The sequence below is a fragment of the Grus americana genome, chromosome 12, assembly GCF_028858705.1.
Source record: "Grus americana isolate bGruAme1 chromosome 12, bGruAme1.mat, whole genome shotgun sequence".
In the NCBI taxonomy this organism is placed as follows: domain Eukaryota; kingdom Metazoa; phylum Chordata; class Aves; order Gruiformes; family Gruidae; genus Grus; species Grus americana.
Window position 1 is genome coordinate 656,164 of NC_072863.1, and position 25,926 is coordinate 682,089.

General features: G+C 54.6%; 1 protein-coding gene across 2 annotated transcripts in view; it reads right to left on the reverse strand.

Moving 5' to 3' along the window:
* Positions 1–5,230: 5,230 nt before the first annotated feature.
* Positions 5,231–25,926, reverse strand: part of OPHN1 (oligophrenin 1) — a 65,871-nt gene continuing 45,175 nt past the window's right edge. For both annotated transcript variants that reach the window (XM_054839742.1, XM_054839743.1), the window contains 12 exons: positions 25,660–25,722; positions 24,726–24,800; positions 22,427–22,511; positions 22,022–22,080; positions 20,434–20,539; positions 18,569–18,728; positions 14,379–14,526; positions 12,746–13,051; positions 10,141–10,306; positions 8,796–8,846; positions 7,930–7,980; positions 5,231–7,552 (listed from right to left, as the gene is read on the reverse strand). In XM_054839742.1, the coding sequence (XP_054695717.1) occupies positions 7,938–7,980; positions 8,796–8,846; positions 10,141–10,306; positions 12,746–13,051; positions 14,379–14,526; positions 18,569–18,728; positions 20,434–20,539; positions 22,022–22,080; positions 22,427–22,511; positions 24,726–24,800; positions 25,660–25,722 (1,262 nt within the window). In that variant the 3' untranslated portion in view covers positions 5,231–7,552; positions 7,930–7,937. The remainder of the gene's footprint in view (positions 7,553–7,929; positions 7,981–8,795; positions 8,847–10,140; positions 10,307–12,745; positions 13,052–14,378; positions 14,527–18,568; positions 18,729–20,433; positions 20,540–22,021; positions 22,081–22,426; positions 22,512–24,725; positions 24,801–25,659; positions 25,723–25,926) is intronic.

Sequence of the window (25,926 nt, forward strand, 5' to 3'; positions counted from 1 at the left end):
ACATTTCGACAGCGGTTTATCTCCCCGGGGGCCCTGGGAGCGCTGCGCACACCGACACAGCTGCACTGGCGGCCGTTTCCCTGCGTGCCTTCCAGTTGTATCAGGTTTGGGCTGCACCGACCCAACGAGCGGTGGAGGGGGATGCTCCGCACGCCGGATTATTCAGGAGGTGTGGATGGACCCCGGTCAGCAGCACAGCCCAAACCCACGCCAACAGCAGCGCTCGGCCAGCGTCCCCGCGGGACACCCGCCTGCTGCCAGTGCCCCACGCCGGCGGGGGCTCCCCTGCTCCTCCTCCAGCTCCGATCGCTCGGTCGGGGTCTCCCATCCCTGGCGGCCTGGGCAGCTTCAGCTGGAGCCTGCAGAGAGAGCTGGGCTGCTGCCATCCCCCGACCCCCCGCCGGTACCCGGGCTGTGGTCAGCGCGGTGGCAGAGCCCCCCGGGGCGGCCCTGGAGCGCCCGAGGTGCGAGGGGCTCTTGCAGCTCGCTGCTCCTCTCTTGCCCAGGTCAGCAGTTTGCTCGGCCCAGCCCCGAGCCTGGGGAGCACCACGAAGTGCTTTAAGGTGCAGGTTTTAACGGGAGAGAGGCGTAGAGCTGGCGCGGGAGTGGGAGTGCAGCGACACGCTGTCCGTGCCAGGACTCCGGCACGAGGCTTTTGGGGTGGTTTGGTTTATTTATTTTTTTTTTAACTGTGTGTGCGCACACCAGCTTTGCACAGCAGTCATCCTGGCTGTCAGGAAAAGCGTGGAGAGGAATAACGAGGCCGGCAGCACGCATCGTCAGTGCGGGTTGCTGAGCTGGGGCAAAGCCATCAGGTTTGCCCGTGTACCATCTCTCTCTGGTGAGGGGATGCATGCCCTGCCCAGTGGGGCTGCAGCAGCCCCCAGGCTGGCTGCTCCGGGGGGGACGCTGGGGCCCCGGCCCCCTGCCCCCCTTCTGTACCTGCCCGTTCTGCGGGGCGGCTCGCGAGCACCCCTGCGGCTCACGCCATCCCTGCCCGGGGAGCAGCAGGGAAGGGGCAGAGGCTGCCTGCACAGGATGTCACCCCCCAGGAGAGCCCATCTGTAGCACAAGTGCACGATGCACCGGGCGAGGAGCATCCAGTGCGGAGAAGGCATTGCCGCTTCCCTGGAGGGTGCTGGAGCCACCAGAACCTCGCCTGGTTGATGACCGGAGTTGCCTGTTTCACGGTACTGCTGAAGTTTGTGTCTCGGCACGTCCTGCGTCCCGCCTGACTTGAGCAAACAGCGCCGAGCAGAGCTGGGAGAGGCGCCGGGAGCTGCTCTGCCCTCCGCCCGCGCCGTCAGCTCACGCAGCAACCGCAGACCTCAGCGGGGTCACGCCGACTCGTGTGCTTTTGACACGAGGAACGTCAGCCAACTCCGGGGTTTGCTCCTTACCCAAAATTGCTGCCGCCTCCCACCGCTGCCGGCGGGTAGACGCCAAGGCGAGGGTGAGCAGCACCCTGTGTGCCCCGCGTCCTGTCCCTGCCGGAGCAGAGTGACCACAGGGGCACGGCACGGCAGCACCGTGCCAGGATGAGCCCGTGGGGCTGAGGCACCGGCGAGGGACCAGGGTGCGCAGGATGCGGAGCAAAGGATGCCGGACCCGTGAGGGGATGGAGGTCCTGGGGGGCAACGTGCCGGGGGGGTGCAAAGGGGCATATTTCTCTAAGCCTCCATGGGAATGGCAACGGCTTACATACGATTTCAAGAATCTTCAGAACTTCTGCCTCCGATAGAGGCTGTGAAAGCACTTCTTCCATAAATTTCTGAAAATATAAGGAAAATAAAAACCATTGCAGCTTTTACTGGTTCAAAGCATCTCCTGATTTATTTAAGCCAATTGCAGGATTTTTTTGGCGGACCGACTCTTGATTTATGGATGTATAGGCCGAGTAATGTTCTTGACGGTTGCCAAGAAAACATCCGGTGTAGAAAGCTGCTCCTAAATCAGAGCATTCAGCTGGTTAACTGTGCAGGGAGTGGGGCCAGAGAGAGTTATGGAGCTTAAAACTAAGACTCTGATGTTGGAAGAAGTCCTGCGTGGGTGGATTCCTGCGCCTTTATGGGTCTCTGTGCAGCACATAAATTTAAGATGTCAGTGCTCCACTAAGTACATTTCAATTCTAAATTTATCATATAGATGTGTCTACTGAAGTGTGCCTTTAACCTCTCCACATTCTTCCTCTGGGAAGTCCTCACCGAGGCCCAGTCTCAAGCTTTGAAACTTCTTGTTTTGGTATCTTTTCTCTGCGTAAAAACCTACAAGGTTTTACTTATGCTGGAAAATATTTTTCTTGCTCAGATGAAATCAAAACGTTTTCCGTAAGAAAGCAAACCACGCACCTGTGGGTTGGGACACCAGAATCGTTGGGCTAGTGCCTCGGTGCTTCTTCCAATCCATAGTCATTTACTACAAGGGCTAACGGGAAAAGAAAATAGTTTCTTTCTTTGCAGCACTGTTGTTTTGAAGGCCTCTGTCCCTGGAAAAATTACAGCCCCGAAAGGAAACTTTTCAGAGAAACAAGGAGCCAGGAAAAAGGGAAAAAAAAAAAAAAAAAAAAATCCCTCCAGCTGCTGCTTCAGCTCGTGCTGCCTGGGCATCGAGACCCGTGTGGGTCCCAGGCAGAGCAGCCCCCGGGGAACACGGGTGGGACCTGACCCCGGGGATGCTGCGCGTGGGGCTGCGCCCGCTGCCAGACCCCCTGGGCGGCTGCCGCTCTGCAATGCTGCCGTTTGATTTTTTCCAGCTTTAACAAGGATCTTTTGTTAGTTTGAAGTATTTTATGCTTCACCAGCAAGCCCGGAGCCTGAGCGACTCTGGCTGAATCACGCGGTGAGATTTTTCTGCCAGCCCCACCGTACCCGCCGCGGCAGCCGGACCCTTTGGGTGCAGGTCGGTGCCGCAAGCGGCTCGTCTGGTGAGGGGAGGGCAGATGGGGCCGCTCCCCAGCCCACCCACCCCTGCGCGCTTTATCCCGCCTTTCTCTGCATCCTGCACCGCTCCCAGCACCCGGCCCCGGCCCCGCTCTTCAGCCCCTGCTCCTGGGTGCTGCGGTGCCCAGCGCCTCCCGTCGCGTTATCAACATTTCCCTCCCCAAATTATTGCTGACAAAACCTTCATCCCGTCCTTCCGTACCCCAACGGTAACTCAGCCATAACAGCCCCAAATACTCCCAGGATGAAAATGGGGAGAAGGGTTCTAATCACGAGGGAAATGGAGTCTGTGTTCCCGCTCGGAGGGGTTAATCAAAACCTAGCTGTGGTTTAGGTGGGTTTAGGTTAATTTGTAAAAGGACACACACGGTCGTGCCATCGCCTGTGCCAGCGGCAGGCAGGACCCGCGGGGCATCTCCAGGTGATGTCCCAGCACCTGCCTGCTCCTGCCCCCGCGGCAGAGCGTGCACCCCACGGCCGAGCCGCTGGCCCGCGCTTGAGCGTCCGCCTACGTGCTGAGCTCTCCTAATTAGAGGTTTGCTCCGAGCCCTGGCGAGGGAGCAGGGAGCGGTTTTGCTGTCTGAGCCCTGCAGGCGCTCGCGCTGCAGCATCAGGCTGGAGGAGCTGAGGAAGAGTTCTCTGCCAGGCTCCCTGTCCTGTCGTGCGCTGTAGTAATTTGGTTTGGACCGTGGGCTCTTGCCAGCTTATGTTACTAGGATTAGTTTTTCCAGCTGAACAGATGGGGAAAAACAAAAAGGGAGTAAAGGAAGCATTGCATGTTACGTGCCATGAGCCTCACGCGTCAACTGTGCGAGTCAGCCAGCGCTCAGCCACTGCTAAGGGCAGAGCACAGCTATGAAGAAATCAGCATTTCACTCGTGCTCCCTGCCAGGAGGGAGATTTTCCTCTTTGGTAAGAGAAGAAAGGCCAAGACTGTCAAAACGCACAGCGGTGCAGTAAATCCTGCCGTGGGGACGGGGCTCTGGGGACTCCTTTCCCATTCCTGCTCCTTGTGCAGAGGCTCAACGGGCACCCGCGAGTGCTGAGGCTGGAAGTGAGACGCGGTGGTTTGGGGGTGCTGGGGGCACCCCAGTCCAGCTGCCCCTCAGCGGAGCCGTGGAGCGCTGCATGACCGCTCCGGCCGCTGTAAAGGGGGTCTTGGGCCCCCCCCCCCGCTGCCACACTGAACAGGGACGGGAAGGCAGGACCGTGCTCGGTGGGGACGGTGCAAGGGGCAAGGCACAGACCTGCTCTGAGCCCCGCAAACCTGGAGCTCATGCTGCAAAGCTCAGCACCCTTGAACTAGGGCTGGGGCGGTCCAAAATAATTGCAGCAAGGATACTGCAAAGAATGCAGCAATTAGCAGCCTAAAAAGCGTGCGGGTGAGAACGGTCCCCGTTGTTCAGCTGAGGACCCTCAGAGACACCAGAGCTGAATTCATCCATCTCAAGCTGCCGGAGCGGTTCCTGAGCTGCTGCAGCCTTTTCCATCCACGTGCTATTTGGTTAAGAAAAATAAAAATAAATCTCTCAACAAAGCAGCGAGCAGTGTGGTTAGGAAATCTCATGGAAAGAGGCTCCATCTCCCCCTCAGGGAGGGCAGGCCGGCGTGCAGGCTGCTGAAGCGTGGGGCAGAGGGGGGCTCGCCCGCCCCACGCTTCCCCCAGCAGCACCCTCCTCCCCTGACACCTCCCACGCCGCCGCCAGCTCCTGCGTGGTCACCTCGGGCAGGCACTTCGCCATAAACGCAGGCTCAAAAGCAGGTTGCAAGACTCCCATTTAAGAGAAAAAGCTCTTTTCTCCTGTGAGAGGTCTTTTTGTTAGATAAAAGCAAGGCACCTGAAAACCAAACGCTAGCGCACGACATCACAACGTCAGAGTTGAGAGGGATGGGAAAAACAGACACGAGGAGAGGAAAAAGATGCCAGACGGACGGAAAGAAGTCGGTGTAGTGGCTGCAGTAATCATAAATAAGTAGAAAGGTGCTTATGCTGATAGAGGCAGCTGAACAAGAATCAATGAGCTGAAGTTAGAAATGAGAAAACATTTAAAACCCACATACTATCGACCGTGTCTCTCTGTAGCAGGCAGAACAACCCACCCCTGTGCAAACCCACTGCCCCGACGCACACTCGCGTGCACTGGCCAGGCGCAGGGAGGTCGGCTGCATCCCCGGGGTGCTGGGACGGGTCCTGTACCGCCCGTAGACCCGGGCAGTGGGATGCAGCAGGACGGCCGCAGCGAGTGCAACTTTGGGACGTTGTTTAAAGAAGGAAAAAAGCACACGTGGACTCTTCCTTTTTTGACTTCATGGAAACTTTATAAACACTCAAAGTAATCTACGCTTTTACATGACAAACCGGCTCCGGGGGCTGATGAACGGGGGCCCTGCCGCGCTGCACGGGGCGAGTCCCGCAGTCCCGGCCGTGTGGTGCCTGTGGCACCGCGGCAGGGCTTGTGCCCCACAGCCCTCCACCAGCACAACCGCACACCCTGCTGCTGCTGCACCGCCGGTCCCCAGCCTTCGGCTGCGTGCGCGGAGGAGGAAGAGCCAGCACTGACACACAGGTGACGGAGGACTTTAAAAGGACACAATGAAATACATTTCTAATAAGCCGCTGCCCTCCGTTGTTCACAATGTCAGACTTAAAACCAAAGGGGAAGGTGTTTTGGGAACCGCTGGAGGAGCCACCGGCCCGACGCCTCTGGGACAGCCACCCCGGGGTGACACGGCAGGAGCCCGGGGCTGGCCGGGGGCTGCAGGCAGGCGGCTCCACCGGCAGCCAGAGCCATTCTGGGCTGGTCAGAGCACCTCTCCCCCTCCTTCAGACCCGCCGGCTCACAGCTTTACCTGCTCTCTTAGGTACCTGATCAGAAAAACGCAACTTGCTCTGTTTCGGCGCTGCTCGCACCTCCCGGCTGCTCGCCAGAGGGTGCGGCAGAAAGGGCTCACCGTCGCTTTGAAAAGCCCTGAGATGCCGGTGTGTGAAGTACAGTCTAGGTGTCGATATCACTCTCTGGTTTTTTAAAGCCACTTTTACGTGCCACTGTTCAAAGCAGGAGTACAGGAGCGAGCGGCTGGGCACCGCAGCAGCCCGAGGGAGCGGAAGCACCATTGACACGACACGCGTGTGTCCAGTGAAGGCCAGAATTACATTCAGCAATAAAGCAGACGGGCGCACACAACGCAAGCGTCAGCAGACAGCTCGGGAAGGACCGCGGCAGCATCCCGCCCGCAAAACCTGCGCCAGGCAGGACACAAAGCGCGCTCGAGAGGATGGAGCACCCGGGAAGCAGCTAACGGGGGTGTTTGGCCCCTGGTTTGGGAAGGCTCCCAGCACCCAAGGAAAAATCATTCAAAACAGGGAAGCTGCCTTTGGGCTGGTGGGAGGGAGCAGGGAAGCTGCTCAGTGCCTATTTACAGGTAAACGCTACAGCCCAGGAACCGAGCCCTGGTGTCAGCTGGAAACACAAATAAGCCTCTACTGTTAACGGGGGTGGTGCTGGCCAGGAGAAACCCTTCCAGAGCAAAGGGCATCATCTGCACGGCTGCTGCCGAGGAAAAGAGACTGGACGTCTCCTGGATTGGAAATGAATTAACAAGCGAACAAGAAACTGGGTTCCTCTTAGAAAAATGGTGGGCTTTGACCCATATTCAGTGAGTTTCAGCTCCTCACCACCTCTGTCCTGGCTCACCAGAACAACCCCAGGGACAGAGACTTCTCGGTGGGCCTGTGGGAAGCAGATCTGGTGGGAGAGCAGCTCACGTGGGAGGAGGAAGAGGAGGAGGAGGAAGACTGCCTGCTGCCACCTCCTCCCAGCTGCGCTCTCGGGGGCTGCTGACCCGACCGGCACTGCCTGGAAAGCCAACCCGCAGGCAGGGGATGTGGTCCCACTCAGGCAAAGCCCCTGGCACAGCCCTGTCTGCCGGCACGGTCTCCCAGGACAGGAGCACGCTGATGCCAGGGAGGAGACGAAGATTGTTCCCGCAGAGCCAATTCCTGCCCTGCCTTAGCACCAGCGGCGTTTCCAGTAACATACACTGCTCTCCTACACACTGACAAACACACTATAGCTTATTGAGCGAGGAAAACAGAACATAAAGGAAGGAGCTTCTCGTGGCAAGGGGTCCAACCCAAACTCCAGTCGCTCTACCCTGGCATCCAGGCACGGGGAATCAGCCCCTTGCGTTTCAACTCCAACGTCTGCCCGAGATCACCCTTGCCAAGGTGCATTTCCCAAAAAATGAGCAGGAAAATGGCCACTCCCGTCCTCCGCTGTCCCTTCCACAGCCCGTCGGCCGGATGGCTCTGCCCTGCAAGTGCTGCTGGTCACCTGCAAGGACACGCACGAGCATCCCTCAGCCTGCAGAGAGGAGCGGCGGAAGGACTGGGAACAGTTCAACACAAACGTCCGGGTAGGGTCTTCTCTCCATCGTTTTCTCCCTCTCTTCTAATTTCTTGAGCCGCTTACGACAGCACGCTCTGAAATTATCGTCCGGTAAGATAGCTGCTCTCCAGGGGCACTGGAACTGAAAAGTCTTAGCTGTGACACCTCCGTTTCACAAGCACAGAAAATCTCCTGGGCCTAGCCGGGCTGCGGTGGTTACAAAGTCTGGAAGAAGAAAACACACATGCTCTGTGCGGCAGTGTAAATCCATCGGCGATGGCAAAACCACAACCAGAGCAAGCCCAGATCCCGGCGCCGCACAGCGCTCGCGTTTACCCTGGGCGCTGCAGCGAGGAGGCTCAGGAAGGGCAGAGCAAGCTGATTCACTCCACCCTGCCACACCACCCCCAACGAAGAACCTGGACCTCCTCCAGTCGTTATCCTTCCTCTGCAAGGGTCTCCTACAGGAAGGACTTTTCTCCTGACCTTCCTTTCGAGATTCCCATTGCCTCCACTGGACTCCCAACCAACCCACAAATGCTGAATTTGTGTTACATGCGTGCTTTTGGTTTATTATTTGATTTACTGTAATAAGCACGTACCTTTAGCCTCAGCTGTCATCACCTGGGATCCTGCCTTGTGGTGATGAAGAACTGTACGTAAGGAAAAAGAAGAATACAGGAAAAAAAAATTAACGCACTAAGCGAGCTCAAACTCAGATCCCCAAAGCTAAATAGAGGGCTGAGTAACAGTCAGGTCAGGGATATATTTTTCAGTATAACAAGTGAACTCACTGTCAACACTAACAGATAACATTTATCAGACTTACACGCAAACCAGCTTGCGCTTTTGGCAGAGGCTGGTGATCTTTAAAAGCGGGAAGCGGAAGCTTATTTGAGCAGATATTATTGCAAATGCAATCTGCTGCCACAAACCACGATGCCTGCAATTCGAAGCCCTGCCATCCCAGCCCGCCCGAAGGCTTCGATGCCCGAGCTATCGCTCCATCGCACCGTACCTCTCTGCGTGGAGCTACGCCTGCACACACATTGTGTGTAGGACCATCTACTCCCTGGCCTCGCATCTCTGATCAGCTGCTGTGATCTAACCAGCCCTCCTCATCTCTCCCGTGATCTTATCTCTGCTCTTTGCAACAGCTGAGAAGTAAGCACAACGGGCACTGCGCTGACTTAGATCCATACACATGATAAAAGAAATCCATAGATAAGTCTATCACTTAGCAGATTTACATTTAACTTATCAAGTCTGTATCTGGATTCACATTTTACACTTCACGCTCTTTGTTTAGTTCCAGCATTTTAGCTGAGACCCATCTTCTGCCCACGAGTACGAGGCAAGAAAGGCAGGGGCTGGAGCTTCCCGAGGGGACTCGCTCTGCTTCAGAGGGAGCACCCCGTGCAGCAGAGCTGCCTTCGTTTACGTGCCAACCCCTCGCTGCCAGCCTTACTTGCTTGTTCTTCGGGAAGCTGTCTCAAAGAACTTTGTCCTAGAGGCCACCCTGCAAAGAGAACAAGAGAGGTCACCCCAGTTATCCGATAAGGCAATTTGCTAATTAGATCTCATCTGTGCCAGGGAAAAGAGCAGCGGCATTAGCAGACATCGAAGACGATCACCTTTGAACGATGCCTTTTCTGCCGAGGCGGCAGCCGCGCTGCCCGTGCTGCCAGCTGCTCTCCCCTGGCCAGGCAGCCCTTGATCGCTTCTGGCTAGACTGCTTATTGCCACGCTCTTGCTTCTAGTCCTATATGCTGCTTTATAAACCCACGTCCATCACTTTTTATGGCCTCTCCTGCAGTTTTAAAGCGCGGCTTCAGCGGGGGCTCTCCGCAGAGAGCAGGGCCGGCGCAGAGCGAACTCGGGGGCTGCTCCCACGCGGGAGATTCCCCCGGCACCGCTGCCGGAGATTGGCATTCCGGGCTGCGCAGCCTCCCCGGTACGGAGGCACTTCACTTCAGGGCAAATGGTTCTGCACCTCGTGTCACTACGGGCAGGACGAGGCCCCGGGGGGGCCCTGCACACCCCCGGCTGCGGTGCGGGGTGTTAGCGCAGAGTCGGGGCGCTGCCCTGCTGGGATGGCAGGGGAGGGAAACACGTGTCTTTGCTGGATGCATGGAGCAGCGAGCTCTGCGGCAGTGCCCAGGTTACAGCCTCCGCACCAAACCTGTCCTGGCTGCTGGGCTGAGGCCCCCGCGCGTTTAGTCACCCTTTTTTCCTTTTTTAATTCCCATTGAAGCCAGCGGGGTTTCTGTCTCTTTAAAATCTGAAAGAAATCTGATGATGAAGCTGAACTCCAACCAATTTCCTTAAGAGAGATCCAAGTTGGATCTTGTCCTTCCCGGGAAGCATCTCATTTGAGAGGCTTGCTCAGAGCCAGGCAGGGAAGGGCTCTCCGGCTTCACTGGCATGAGGAATAGCAGAGAAGGTGATGTGACAGAGCTCAGCCCCAGGGCTGTACTTGAGAAGGTTCAGAGCTTTGTTTTTCCTGCGCGTTTGCCTGTGCCATGGCCTTGCTCCCCTCCCCGGCCGTGCCCTCTGCGCAGCTCTTCCGACATGATGTTCAAACCTGCGCTTGCACCGGTGTCAAAGGGGACATCCACGGGCTCCAGCCACTGTACGCCAGCGGCACTGGAAACCAACGTGGTGTTTCTCCTCTTCCAAAATTCCTGGTAGGTGACACCAGCTCCTACTCCTGCCGCCTGGGCTGACCTCGGCCCCCCACACGTCCCGCAGACCCCCCCGGGTGCCGGCAGCCACCCCGGGTACCGAGCACCCACCGAGGGCTGCTGACTTACACAGACGAAGGCATCTCTTCTGCTGTTCCTGCTATCAGATCCGGCCTCTGCTCCAGCCTCGGAGGGACGGGAGTCCTGCACGGTGGGTCCGGAGGTCTCACGGGGGGACGCGTTATCACGGGCTTATCGCCATGGGATCGTGGCTTAGGGACACCGTCGTACTCGCCTGCAAGGTTGAAGATTACAAACACTGAGTACGAAGCTTTGGCAGAGGGCTAGATGTTTCTGAAGAGGCATTAAACAAGTTAGTGGGCTTAGTTCTGTCCGTCCGCCCCAGCATCCTCTCTCTGACAGTGGCCAATAGCCAGAATTCAGGGGAAGAGTCGGAGGAAAAGGCAGTTCCCGTTCTGCCTGCCCGGCACAGCCTTCCTGGCACGAGAAAGGGGCTGATGCTGGACCCGGCGATGACAAACTCAATATAATTGCTGATCGCAAAGATGCTATTGCGTGGGAACAAGTTTTCTTAAACAAAACCTGTGGAGTGCCGCTCTTCAAAAGCGAGAGGAATAACACAAATTGGTGATCCCTGCGGTCCGGGGCTGCTGCTCCTCCGAGGTTTTATCTGGGACTGTGGCACTACCTGTCCTTTCCCCCGGCTTTCTGCTCTGCTTGCAGGAGTTCCTGCCTCAGCCGCTTTTCTTCCCCGAGATCCAGCCCACCTCGTTGTTCACTTAACCCTTGAAGGCCGTGCTCGCTCCAGCCCTGACGCCCCGGGTGACCCCGCACCTTCCCTCCAGCACCCAGACCTCCGGGGCACATTTCCGCAGGGGAGCAACCCTTGAGATCCCCTCTGGCTCTAAACCACCTAAGGGCTGGGCTCCTGCCCTGCTGATTTCCACTGCTGGAGTCCTGTTTCTGATTAGAAATAAGACAAAGAGATTCTTCTATTTGGTAAGATAATTGATTGCTGCAACTACTTAACCAAGCCTTTGTCATCCCCTTCGTTACTGAACCTTATTATATCCTGACGTGCTAGCACAAACACCGGTCCTTAACCAACTCTCTTCCACACCTGCATTTGTAAATCCTGATCCTACATTTTCTCCTTGGCGAGCTGTGTAACTTGAATTTCTCAGTAAAAGGCCTGTTTTCTAATCCTTCAGCCTATACTTCCTCTTGTTTTTTCCAGTTTTTCAAAATTATCCCCAAACCGTGCACATTAAAGTTCAATACAGCATTCTAGCACTGATTTGCAAGTATCAACACAGATGTAATATAACTTTATTCCTAATTCAGTGTTCTTCTGCATATACGTTCAAGGATCAGCGCAGGCAGTTTTATTACGCTGTGGCTCCAGGACACGCCGTCAGCACGCTACGTGTGATAATGCAAACCCATCAAACTTGGAAGCACTAAGTGTTGCTGTAAAAGCCAACTTTAAAAGCTATCTTATTCTTCCAAAAGCAGATTTCCACCTTCCATTCATGCGACAAATTTAAATTAAGCCAGCACTGTCAGTCAGATGAATTTGATGTTTGTGCTGCCCAGTCGGACCTTCCTTCTTTCTCTCTGTTGCGCATGGGAGTCATTTGTCAGGAATGCAGCCTGGTTTTTATTTTTTAAATACAGGACTGCGAGGCTGTCAGGATATGAAAGCATCTGAAAAGCACTGGAAAGCGCACAGGAAAAGCTGGCAAATTGCAGGAAGCAATGCCTCTTTCATTATGACCATCGCCTTGAGTATTTTATAAAACTCAGCACCAAATGCCTGCTGTTACAGCAGCTCGTGCTGTCCTGCCAACGGCTCCCTGGCATTGCGGGGAGAACACCTGCAGATGCGCAGATACACAGACTCCCACCTGCCTTCCTCCACCCAAAGGGGCAACGCCAGCCCAGATCTGGCTCCAAACTAATTATTTCTACCTGTAATAAATTTCTGTATAAAGCTTATTAGGATACAAATAATATTCATTATTTCTATTTAACACTAACAGACACGCTGTTGAAATAAACGTTCCCAGTAAAGCCTCGCTAAGCCAGAAGCTGCGTCACAGGGGGCCTGACAGATAAAACCATCAGAAATTAAAACGTGACAGTGACTTTTGCCATTTCCTCGTCTCAGCGCTGACAATCCAGAGTGCTCGTGCCTGGCTGGACTGGGCACAAATTGCTATGGGTTTAATGACCTTTACATCACTACTCAAGCCTGGATTTGATGACCCCACTGCACTAGGCTGAGCTCAGCACAAGCAGAGGCTCAGCTATCGCTCGAAAGGCAGCTTCACCCGACGCTGGAGGCACCTGCCTGGCTCAGCAGACGAGCGGCGGCACCGGCACCGGGTCCGCAGGCTGGGCCAAACCCCGCGGCAGCCGCAGCCCCGGTAAGCAGCACTGTCTGAAATAACAGGGGGCAGCTCAGGAGGCCAAGGCTGGAGCAAACCCTGGGGCTGCAGGCCCGTGCCCACATCTCAAGCTATTCTGCCTCCCAGCCGCTCTCGCCAAGCGGCGTCACAGGACTCGAGGCCAGAAGCCGCCACCGCAGCGCACGATGCGCGGCGGGGAGGGATGGCTGGGGCACCTCCAGCCGTCCTTGGGAGAGCGGCGCTCCTTCTGCCTGGCTTCGGCTGGGACCCCGCGCGAGCCATGGCCCCGGGCGCACGCTCACCCTCTCTGCCGTAGATGCCCGGCCGGGGAGCCGGTCTCCTGGCCTGGAGTGTGGAGGTCCTCAGGGCAGGGCTGGCCACCACGCCGTTGGCAGCCTTGCTGGCCGGCTTCGCTCCTCCGTCCTGCAGCCTGGCCACCAGCTTCCCCGCCTCCGCCTCGGCGCGTGGGTCGGGCCGGCCCTCGGCGGGGGGACGCCCCGGATCGTCTCCCCCCGGCCAGGGTGCGGGCAGGCGGCTCCGGTGCAGCGGCTTGGGGGCCTCTGCGCCGACGCTGCCGCTGCCGTTGGGGGTCTGGCCGTGCCGGTCCGCTGTGGAGCCAAGGGGACAGACAGCGCCCAGTTAGGAAACAGCACAGAGGCGTCGCGGTCTGCCCCGCAGCAGCATGGAGCTCTCCCCCCCCAAAGCCGCACAGCTCCTGCGGAACCAAGGGACAAGCGTGCTCGTGGCGGGGAGCCTGGAGGGGACGGCTGCTTTGGCAGCGACGGTTCCTCACCGAGCAAAATGCAAATAGCGAGCGGCTCATGCAAATGCTGAGGAATAAAAACCCCACTGAATACAACAGAATATACTTATGGCCGCCTTTTAAATTTCCAGTACTCTTGCTCATGAGAAGTTTTGTACCATGCATTTATGCCTCTCCAAAAATCATGTGTCCCCCCCCCTTGCTGTGCTAGAGACCTGCGCACGGGATGCAGCAGCAGCAGCAGCGCTATGAAATGGATTGCACCCTGCTGCCTTGGTGCAGTCAAACGCTAAGGCTTCTGCTCCCGCTTCGGAGAAACATTTAAATGCAAGGCCATCTCTAACTACATGAGCAGTCCCGTGATTCTAAAGAGCAATTTGAATCAATCATGTTTTGCCCGTGCCAAAAAGTACACTTATAGTATTAAGCCTAAAACATCATTAAAGCTCTGAAAATTGAAACAAAGACTTTTCATCGCTTTGGTGATGATCTGATCTAGGGCACAGCTTGCAATGACAATTAGAGCAAATCGGGTGCAGAGAAAAAGTTGATTTTAAATTGATGTGCCCTTCAACATGATAATAAGGGCCTTACCACTTCCTTACAATCAAATGAATTTAACAGCAGAGTTGTGCTTGGTCTAGAAAATGCTATCACTGGGTCCTGAAAAAGCACTGCGGTGTTCTTGCTCTGGATGTAAAATCGCCAGCGGCAGAGCCGGCCCTGCAGACTCTCTCGGGACCGGCGTGCTCTGGCCGAACAAGGCTCGAGCAGCACACAGCACCCCCAGCCCGGGCACACTCGCTCCCATCCCACCAACTCTGCTCCACAGCTGTATTTCCATCACTTCGCGTTTTTGCCTCTGAAGCTGCAAAACCTCTCCACTGGGCTTCTCATATGCAAGAACCAGTCTTAGTTTAGCTAGCGGAGAACGCTGCAAGTAACAGAAAAAACCCCAAACCCTGTGGAGTTTGAGCTGCGAGATGATACAGCCTATGTGTGAGTGGTTTTTTGCCTTCCTTTCTCACTGAACAACAGACCTCACTGTCTGCCGTGTTCACGGCCCGGGAAGCGCAGTCCTGCTATCGCTATCTGCATTGCTCCAGGACAGGCGTTAAAAGAAAGAGGAGGGATGAGAGGCAGGTAAGGCATCAGTGAGGAGCTGGACTGACCTCCACTTTCCTCCAGAGAAGCACCGAAGAAGACGGGTCTTTCCCTCAGAGGACGTTTGGAAATGGTGATGGGTTTGTGCCGCCGGGCAGCCACTCTGGGAGGAGGCACTGGGGGTGCAGCGGTGTCTTCCGGGGGGCCGGAGTAGATCTGTAAAGGCAGACACGTTTAGCTGACCCAGCCCCACACGAAGGAGCTGCTGCCTCACCTCCGGCCGGAGGTCCACCAGCCCGCCCAGCACAGAGGTGGATGGTCCGGGACCCCCCGGCCAGGCGTGTCGGGCAGCCCTCCGAGGACAGCGTGCCACAGCCGCGCTCCGAGCCGTCAGCTCCCTGGCTCTGGGAAGGAGTTTGGCGGTTGAGCCACGCCAGGAGCAAAGACCCATCTCCTGCCCGGCAAGCGGCCCCGAGCTGCCTTTGCCAAGGGCTGCCCTGCTCCCCTCTGCTCTCCAGCACGCACGGCTGCCGTCTGCGGCCCGAGCGCCCTCCGGCTGACCTGGGAGGGCTGGAAAAGCCAGGGCTGCTCCAAAGCACCCCGCCAGCCGCAGCCCACCAGAGCCTGGCAGGGCCCTCGCCGCCGTCTGCTCCAGCCCGGACCCCAGCTCCGACCCCGGCAGCTCCAGGCTCCCCGGAGAGGGACAGGGCTGCGCACCAGCCGCTCCCAAGGGTCGGCAGCACCCGGGAAAGCCCCGGCTGCCGGGGCTAGAGAGGGGCTGGAGCAGGGCTGATGCTCTACAGACGCGTCCTGCCATGGGCTTTCCTACGGACCGCCCGCCCTGCACCTCGCACACCCGCTGCAGCAGTTGCAGGGCTAAACTAATTAATGCAGCAAAATCACAAATCCAGACAAAATGTATAGAAGCAAACTATCCTGGAGCATATGAAGGAAGCTTTGATGCTGACAGTTTCTGAGAAACACCAAGTTTTCCACACCAGCGAGGTGATACAATCTACAAAATCACCGGAACAAACCACTGTATTGTTTCAGATTTAACACTAAAAAACCTTCAGCTCTTGGCTTACAATGAAGTGTGTGGCACTATGAAATTATCTTGGATGAAATACTGGCATAAAAACAATGCTGCTAAGGAGTTTTACCTCCTTTTCTCACTGGACATATGGCACCTATTTGGTTGGGTTTAATTTAGAGGTTCTCATTTATGTCAGTGCTTTTTTTAAGAGCTGAATAAGAATTAAGCCTCCGGGCAGTCTCTTGAAGATCTGAAACACCACATTAAGGACCAAACCCAACTGCTCTAGTGTTTCTCCCACAGACATTAATTGATTTTATATCAGGCCTTAAAGAGTGAGTTACTATGGCCGGGGTGGCACGGGCTGCCGAAACCCAAGGCTGCGCTGCCCGTCCCGGGAGGACGTGGAGCTGGTCCCTTCCTGGCCATCGGCAGGAGACGGCTCCAGGCCAGGGGAGGAGAGCTCACGCCAGACCCAACCGATGAGCAGGGTCACCGCTCCCGTGATGCACACTTTGTTATGGAAGAACAATTTTATTGCGTCTACCAGAAAAATTTTTAAATGAAGAAATTACCATTCTGATTTGATTAAGTATGCCAGTTTTGCTATTTAAACCAAAAGCATGTTCTTTTTTCTCCCAGCCAAAAAGCAGTTCTGGGAAATCGAGATGGGGGATGAGAGAGAAAAGCACATCTGCACATTAACCTTCGTCACCCCAAGACCGCGTGGCGTGCACCACGGCGAGGGGGGCACCAGCACCCCGGCTCCCCACGCCTCCCTTGCCTGGCCAGCGCAGGGCTGCGGTTGGACCTGAACCGCACCCAGCCTAACTCTGCCCGGGCTTTCACTCGGCAGGCTCGGCATAAATACCGTGCGCTGGTACTCAGGCTTTGCTCCTGACTTAGTCTGCCCTACTCTGCACGGAGAGAGGGGGAACAACGACCCAGGCGAGCTCCAAACCCCGATCTGGTCATTTCAGCTGCTTTTCTTTCGCTGTTCGGTGATGCGCCGTGGCTGCTGATGCTTCATGCCAACAGGGGCTCTGCCCTTTGCAGGGGCAGGACGTCTTCTCCTCTCCAGAACACAAGGAGAACCAGGCGTTCCCCCTGCCTGGATTCAGAGGAATTTGCTGTGACATTAACAGCCCATGATTTAAAAGCAGCAGCTCACATATTATTAAAATGGCAAAGGTTTACCTGCAGCAATTTTTTTGAAACACCAACCTCATTCCTATATATTGACGAGTGTCCAATATTGTTTTTTAAAGAAAAAAAAAGTGTTACATTCCTCATGGATGCTTATACAGGTACCGCAGGATGCTGTTTTCACGAGATGCTTTTCAACGTCTGAAACGCACGCTAAAACCCACCACAAACTACTCTTTTCAAGATGTGGGTGCAGCCCCTGCTTTGCTTCTGCCTTCTAAATGAAAATCCAAGTTAAACAACCTGAAGGTATGAAGATATTGACAGACCCTCGTATTTAGAAGGTTTGTACAGTGAAGAAGGTTTTTCCAGAGTGATCAACTTCTTTAATTTAGCCACGGCACTGAAATATAAGCTGTGGAAACAGTAATTACCCACAAAGACTTCATGAATAGTTACTTTGTCCTCGGAGTCTTCAAATTGCACTATATAAACCATATCCCTCTCTTCCTCCAGACTCATTTAGAGTGTTTGCTCATGTGTGAGCTGAAGACACTTTCAGCACTGACGCTGAACTGACAAGCTCAATCTAATAAATGTTACTAACTTAACCTTATCGCTGAAGAAATTAAAAGCAAGCAAAGAGAAGTCTGGTTTAATTAAAGATCTGATTCCAGCTCTTAGAGGTGGCAGTGTAAATGGTGTGTTGACTCAGCCTGCACCGCAGGCTCTGCAAGAGGGGAGGACAGAGGCTCAGCTCTGGTGGTGCAAGGACTCCAGCACACAAACGATTCCCTGTTTTGCTGTGGGAACTTATTTAAAGCATTTGCAGAGACCTACGAAGAAACTGGCTGGTGATTTTCATGAGCTCCTTGTGTAGACACTCAAAAGTCTCTCTGAGCTTTCATCCCGTTTCTCTGGTTCCAATCCTCGGTACCACGACCGACTCCCACGCGATCCATCTGGTCCCCGTTTGGTTGCTCCGACTCCACATCCACTTTTGCAAAAACCTTGCTCTCTCAGCTTCGGCCTCCTCTTCCTTTCCCGAAAAGGGAGCTTCACCCCTGCACGTGTGCTGCCCTGTCTGCTGGGAGCGCTGCTCCATCCTCCTCACAGCAAACTACATCCTCCAAAGGATGGCCTCAGACTTTCCCTACCTCTGAGACGTAAGAGATTGTTTGGTCACTCTGTAATGAAAATATTATGAAGAGGCGAAGGACCAAACTCACTCCTTCGAACCTAGTGCTGTTATGAGGAAAGCACTCTGGTCCCTGGTTCGCTGATCTGAATGCAAACGCTGCTCGACTTTTTAAATATTAACATACAGCTCTACCATCCTCCAGCCACCCTGAAAACCCTAAGCCGTTATATCAGATATCACGAGGAGAAAGCGCTAATTCAGAAGACAGTGGAATATTCTGCTTTCCATCAGGAGACAAACCACCACACGACAAAAAGCTGTTGTCTACACGTGAATCTTCAGCACCCACCCGAGCAGACTGAGCCAGGCCGTGCATTTAGGCAACGCTCTCAGAGCACAACGTTCAGCAAAGACCCCACGAAGGCGAATGCTGGTGCAGCCCTCGCCAGGGTGCAGCGCCCTGGATCTGAACAGGTCGTATGCGCAGCTCAACTATTTTCATCACCCTTTCAACACTTGTCTGCTTTGGGTTTTTTCCCCCTCTGTTAACAGTTGTATAGTGTCTCATCTTGGACTGTGCCCCTTGAAACCAGTTATGCTCTGGTCTAGCTCCAGCCTTCAGCAAAGCGTAAAATCCTGTAATGTCCAGGCACAGAATAGGGCTTTTTCACTAAAGGTTCCTCTTATTTAAAAAGAAAAGCAAAAATGCCTAGACTCAGGATTTCCTTCAGCTAAAGGCACCAGTGAAGAACATACCTGCTACACTTTTTGTTTCCTTCTGAAGCATTTCAGAACAGCATCTTACATAAAAACCCTCCCAGCCCCTACAGAGACTCCAGGAAAAGGAGCCAGAGCTCGACATCGTTGCCACAGCAACAGTCTGCACGAACATGATGGAGCAGGCAGGAGCTGCGCTCCGGGGCTGCCAGTCGTACCTTCCCAAAGTGCTCGATGAGGATCTCAACCACTATGTTTTGGAACTTGATGTTCATCATCGCCGCCACGGTGTCCTCCTGTGCCCGCATGAGGGTAGGTCCAAATATCACCCCCATGTTAGACGGTGACATCAGATTCTCTCGGCTGTGCTCACATATGCTGCGGAGAGGAGGGAAAGAAGGAATACGTTTGGTTTGGTTTTTTTCAAACAGATCTGATTCCAAACAATAAAAAAAGGATACAGTAAGAATCAATCATTCAATTTTCTTCATTTTGTTTCAGCAGAATTTGTTTCCCAACCTTACCAGAGATAAAACACGTCCCTAGCTATGGCATGCACGTTTGCCTAGGATAACTGTTTGTCAGCAACACGCTGACAGCATTTTTATTTGATCCCTAACCCACTCCTAGCTCCTCTTTTAACTCTGCAATCAAGAATCATCTGTGCAACACATACACAAAAGGAATCATTTAAACTGGAATATCCTGACATTTGGCTTTAATTTTTCCTCTCTCTGAAGGAGGAGGACTGAACGTAGGGAGCACACTCTGGAGGCTTTCAATAAATCTCTACACATCATCTTCTTTCTGAAAGAACCACCGTTTCCCCAGAACAGAGCTGGCTCTGCTCAGCAGCCCTCTGTTCAGCTTTGGAGGAACGTGTGAGGTGCGGCGCAGCACCGGGCGCTGCCTGCAGAACCGGCTGGCTCGGTGGGCGCTGCCTGATCCCAAAGGGGACCGGAGGGGAGCGACGCTGATGCTGACATGCCATGAATTCTGGGTTTGCCCTGCAGCTCAGGTGTTAAAGATGCTTCTGTCACCACAAAGGGGAGAGGGAACAGAATTTAGGCATAAACACTTTAAGAAATAAACACAGTGCCCACCAAGTACAGCGTTAGCTTCATCGGACAGCACATCAGACACTCAGCCCCGCCACTTATGCAGAAGGGTTTCTAAAACCACGCAGACATGCAGGATCCGAGCAGCCCTCCTCGCCCAAAGAGGGGCCATGGCACCGAGGGCCAAGCACTCGCCTTCGAGTCTCAGGGCGCGACCATCCCAGGTCAGCCCTGCTTCTCTTGGAAACTGCCCGGCTTTGAACACAACTTCTCCGAAGGTGCAAAGCAAGCCCTGTCACACAAAAGCCATTGCTTCTGCAAGCCCCGGTCCTTCCTGACCCGCACACAGATTGCTCCCTTGCTTTTGAGCTTCAGCGTGGCCCATCACAAGCCCCTCTCCCTGCTGCACCCTGCTCCTCCCTGGGGTGGAGGGGGCAGAGCTTCCACCCCAGCCTTCGCAGTCGGTGGGACAGGGAGGCAGGACAACACCCCTTTCCCAACGCAGTGCTGTTACAGACTCTTTCAGTGGCTCGCTGGCAGAAGCAGGTGGAAGCTGCTCGGTGCCACCGAGCATCCAACACACCCGTGTGAGAGCAGAGACTGACACGCTCGAGCCTTCACGCTGCCCTAAGGGCTCGGGACATTGAATCCATGGAGCTGGAGATAAAACCGAAGCATGCTTCACGTTCAGCCCATAGGCACAGGTCCTACAGCTGCTCCCAAACCGCAGATCTAATGGTCTTGTTAACTGGAGTGAGAGGGGACACTTTATAGCTCTGCTGCCAGAATGTATTTTCATTTTAAAATTATTTCCCGCTTGGTGCTTGTCAGAAAGGGGATGAAAGTGGCAATTAGAAAGATATGGGTAGCAATGGGTAGCAAGGATAATCATACCATTTGTGCAGTTGTAAATTCCTAGGAGACCGTGGTGGACACAACTTTGCAAACCTGCCACAAAAACCAGGCTTGTTCTCCTGATTCCATTATTCCCCTTACTTTGGCTTTAGAGAAAAATGCCTGCTTACTTGACGAGGTGTTGTATGAGGAGCTCTAGCATCTCTCTGTTCTTGTCAGGTAGTTTATAGACCAGAGCGTGAATGGCTCCCAGCCTGTAATCCAGGTTCTCAGATTCTGGAAAAAAGTAACACAAAGCAAAGTTTGTGCTCACCACCATTTCAAAGTAAATACCTAAGAGAAAAATAAAGCCAAAGAAAATCTGTGGGAGCTGTTCCTTCTGCAACGTAGGGCTGGCTAGCCAAACCTGGCGATGGGAAGCAGAAGGAAAGTGAGATTACATAGCAACAGGGTAATCATTGTGAGAAACAAAATGAAGTGGAAAGAGGGAGAAATGAAGCTTGAAAGGGAGCTCAGGGTCACACTCTGCCTCTGAGCACGGCCGGGGAAACAGGCTGGGCACGGCCGGGTGCTCCCCGTCGCACCCTCGCCCCACACACCAGCACACCGGGGAGCACACGGCCTCTCCGCTGGGTATCTTATCAGTCCAGATAGCTGTAACGCTGAACAACGCGGTAAAATGTCCTGCCGGAAAAAAAGTGAGTCCCTGACCCAAAGGGGTCACCCTTAGAAGCATAAATAATCAAGAAACAATAAAATACTTGGTGTGAAAAGAATAGTGTGGGATCTTGGTAGCTGGGAAGCTTAATGGTGCAAGTTTCTGAGGGAGGGTAGGGAAGGCATTATGGTTTTGCACATACCCAGTCATCATTGGTTTAACCAGTTCTGAAACTAATAAATCTTGGGCTTGTGCACGATCAGTAGGTGGTAGAAAACTTTCCTTTCCAAGAAAGAACATGTATTATTAATTCTCCAGAGGTCCAAACCGAGGAGCAGCAGTCACCCACCCTCCCTTGACTTCAAGGAGGCAGGGGGGTGTGAGGGATGCTTTAATCCAAAGTGTTTCCAAGCGTGCCATGAATTTCCAAACGCCAGCCCTCTCACACCGAGGGAGATGACCAGCCCCCTCTAGTCTCCATCTGGGCACGCTGACTCTCAGCACACTCTCAGGATGCAGCCACTTCAAATTATTATGGTTTATTTGAAACGGTCACAACAACAGAGCAGCCGAGGACTGGCTGGTTCAGCACAGGTGATGCCCTGTCCGTATGCCCATGTTACTTGGCTGATCCCCGTTAGCGCTGCCTGCGGCTCAGTCCCAAGAGCTGCAGCAGAAAAATGTCTTTCATGTACTGGCAGACACTTTGGATTCAACATCCCAGGAGAAATTTCACGACCTAAAGGGAGCACCTATCTATCTGCGTGGCAATAGCACATCCCATTCCCTCACAGGTTTTAAAATAAAGATACTATCGACAAACAATTCTTCTGGGACACTTGTGCTAATTTCAGGTTAGTTGACATCTCCTGGCTCTCCAGACCCTCCGAGAGCAGGACGCCCTGTCAGAGGGAAGGGCGCTGCAATAGCAAAGGAAAGAAGGGAAGAAATGCCACCACCTCCCCTGCACAGGTAAGCACTTGGAAAAGGGTCACTCCCTTTGACAGCGGGAAGCGGCCAGACACCCCGGTGCTGGGCTGGCAGATCCCTGCCAAGTGCTTCTGGCTGGGGACCATCGGCAGGGCAGCTGCGGGACTTACTGGCAGCCAGGACCAACTCTTTGTGGAGCTTGTATGTCATGACGGGTTCAGACAGGTTCCTGCAACAACCAGAAAGAAAAGTGAGCTCTGGCAGGGCAGCGTGACCCACTTGGACTGATCTCGAAGGACCGCTGGGCAAACCTGCTCGCCCCCCAGCACCGCCTGCTCCCAGAGGCATCTCCCCCCAGCCAGTATTATTTAAACAGCTTTCCCCAGAGGATGTGGGGTTTCTACAACAGGCATATTTCTCCCTCCCCCAAAAAATCCACTCCTCTTCCCAAAGCCTTTGTCACTTTGTCCTTTCCAACAGCCAGATGTTAACATCTGGGAGAGCAGTCCGCTTTTCACCTGGATCAGCCCCGAGCTCCTTTGCCCACTCGGTGCAGGCGTGACCTGCAATGCTACCTGAGATAGAACTTCAGCGAGCTGGTAATCGTCTTGATGTCCCAGTCGCCGCTTTGGAGATCCACATCCCCTGGACATTTTGGATCTGGACGAAGAACAAAATGGCTTTAAAGTAAGGTCTGTTTTGAGGTTGTTAATAAGTAGCACGCTCTTGGGGAGGGTATGCTCTCGAGACAAACCAAGCTGCAGCAGCACATGAAGCAAGCTGCTGACTCTCATGGTTGGGAAAGGCAGAACGACAGCACCAGCATCAGTATTTTCGAAAGGCTGTGGAGCAGTGCTAATCAGGGACAAAGGAAGAAGCAGAAGGTAACATTTAAGCACTGGTGAAAAGCTAGTGGGGGCATATTGTCTATAGCTTGTTTTTTCCCAGCACACCCAAGACTGGCAGAAATGACACATTTCAACAGATCCAAGACAAGCTTTCTGATACCCAAAGTAATCTAAGCGTCCAGCTCCAATCCCTCCTTCGCAGCTACTCCCCCAAAGGCTGTTCTGGAAACATTCCCTCTCACTGCACGGAGAGGAGGGAGCTCAGAGGAGGTGGCACAGCAGCGTGGAGGTACACTTTGCTCCTGCCTACCCTCACCAAACAACCGCATCATTTCCGTGGTAGGAGGAAGTAAAGGACATGGTTGGAGGATGGGGGGCAGCTGGACTAAGGAAATAAATTGCATGATTTATTTTAAAAAAGAAATAGGACTAGAGACGAAAAATAAAAATAAAATTTTAAAAATTCTATCTATCTCCTTACTGAAGTTCAGGATGAAAGCCTTCTGCAGCAGTTATTTCTGTTGTTGGACTTTCCATCGTGAGTTTGTACACAGGGAGGTGGCAATAAATAAAATGAAAAGCCACTCATTGGTGGGGTTCAGAGGAGAAAAACCACAGAGCTACTCACAGGGAGGGTGAGAATCGAGAAGCAATAAAAACTTAGGCTAGGTAATTAGTCATCAGGCAAGCATAACCACATTGCTGTCTGAAGCCATAGCCCCATGGGAACTGGGTACAGCTATACATCAGCACAAACCAGCTGTCATAATAAACAACAACAATAGTAAAAAACAATAGTAATAGCCTTTGAATACTACATCAATATCAGATGTCTGCGCAGGGAGCTGGTGCGCGCCCGAGGCACGCAGGTATCAATGTCAACGTACTTTCTACCTGTGCCCCAGCCCCTCGGGCAGGGACGGCGAGAACGGCTCAGCCTTTGGGTGCGCGGGTGACCCCGGGGCTCGCTGCCTGCCTGGGCCCACACGTACCAGGGCAGGGGCACGACGGCCTCGGCCAGGTCCCAGCCCGGGAGTGCCTGTCCCATCACGGAGCAACCTGCTGAGTCCCACAGCCTGCTGCAGGGAGCGCGACCATTTCTCCTATGACGACTGCCCACCAGCTCACATGCTGGTACGAAATACAAGAGGCAGCGCACAGAAAGGCTTACAGCAGAAACGCATACATTGACTTATTAACCTATACATTGCATACAGTGAGGTATCCCAGTCCTTCCGCGTGAAAACCTTAAGCCAGGGTAATGGTCTCCCTGTGGAGGCTGCCTTCCCGGTACGGCCCTCCACGACACCCCCCTGGGGAAAAGGGCCCCCCGAGCTCGTCTGCGGGGGCTGGTGTAGGAGGTGGCTGTGCCGGACCTGTGGGACATTGGCCTCCCCATGAACAGCATCGGCCGGGCGAGTTCCCCGGCAGCAGCGCTGCAGGAGGGGCTGCCGAATGCAGAGGCCCTTAGGATCCCACGGGCTAATTAACGAGTGCTAATTCAGGTCTGGTTCTCATTTGCACTGCCTAAAAAGAATGGGGACACAGGCTGCTATCAAGGAAAAGGAGTAGCGATGGCCGGGTGGCCAACACTTCTTGCCATTGCCCGACTGTCGGGCGATGCCGGCAGCAGAGGAGAGGGCGAGGGCTCATCTCTCCTTGGCCAACGTCCCGCACCCCTGGCCTGCGGCAGGAACACGTCCCCGGCACGTGACTCCAAAATGCCTGAATATTTTTAGCACATGATGGGAGAAGGCTTGTCCCCGCTGCTGCAGGGTCACTGCCTCGCTTTATCTCGCTGCTGCTCACTTAACGTACAATGCAGGCTGCAGCACAAACACATAAATGCGGGTTGAAGGGAGAGGCAATAGAGTGGGTTGCAGACAAAAGCCCCAAAAGAAGGGGCAGATTTGCAGCAGAGGGGCCACAGGGACCAAGAGCCGTGCTGTGAAACCCACTCCTCTCTGCCCCTCTTAAACAATACCAAACCAGGACAATCTAATTGCACGGGACAATTAATTCTTACCAAAAAAGGCATTCAGCAACTTCTGCACCTGAATGTTGCTGCCAACAGTGCGGTAGACGCCCTCCGTTGTAATCCCTGAGCGGGAGAAAGCAAAGAGCGTTAGCCCAGGCTCTGCCAGCCGGTCGAGGTCCACAAGCCCCATCTAGTGGAACCACGCTCCGGGCCGCAGGAGAGCTTCTGCCCCGGGACCGCCCGCGGGCTGCCAGGGGCTGCGGGCAGGGGGGCTGCGGGCAGGGGGGCTGCGGGCAGGGCAGGGGGGCTGCTGCGGGCAGGGCAGGGGGGCTGCGAGGGGTGGCAGGGCAGGGGGGCTGCGAGGGGTGGCAGGGCGGGGGGGCTGCTGCTGGCAGGGCGGGGGGGCTGCTGCTGGCAGGGCAGGGGGGCTGCGGGCAGGGGGGCTGCGGGCAGGGGGGCTGCGGGCAGGGCAGGGGGGCTGCGAGGGGTTGCAGGCAGGGGGGCTGCTGCTGGCAGGGCGGGGGGGCTGCAGGCACCAGCTCCGCTTCGCCACGGCCAGCACAGCCACCAGCACAACCGGTGAGTGTGAGCACACGGAGTGATTTATCTTCCTCCCAAAGCCCATGGACACCGGCCTGAATAACGCTGCACCCCAGATAACCCCTGCCTGTCCCCCCAGCACAGACAGACTTCCAGCACTGCTCTCCTCCTGCTTCACAAGGAGTTTCCTCAGAGCCAAAGACAAGAAACCAATGAATGAAAGCAGCATAAAGGTGTAAATGCAATCCTAACTGGATTTGGTGTAACGACACTGCAAACAGCGCAGGATTTCTACTCCTCTGACACGCGTTCTTCAGTCAAAAGTCAAAGTCTCGTTTCATTGACTAACACCACTATACTGCAGAAAATACGATATAATTCAAGGCCACAGGAAGCAACACCAGGACAGCGGCACCTCCTGATGCCATGGCGGGCACCTTACCTTTCGTTTCCACCGCGTTGATGCACTTCCGTACGAATTTGAAGCCGACCTCGTTCAGCTCCACTGTGTGAAAGAAGGGAAGTGGCGTGAGCTGCCTGAGCACCGGCACGTGGCTCCCTGCGGAAAAACACTGCCCGCACCCAGACCCTGCTCGGCACACGGCCGGGTTCACACCTGCCTCTGCATCGTGTACATCCCTCCAGGAAAACACAGGCGTTCTTTAAATCCCGACAAGGAATTATTAGTTCCGTATGTTCTCCATTTTTC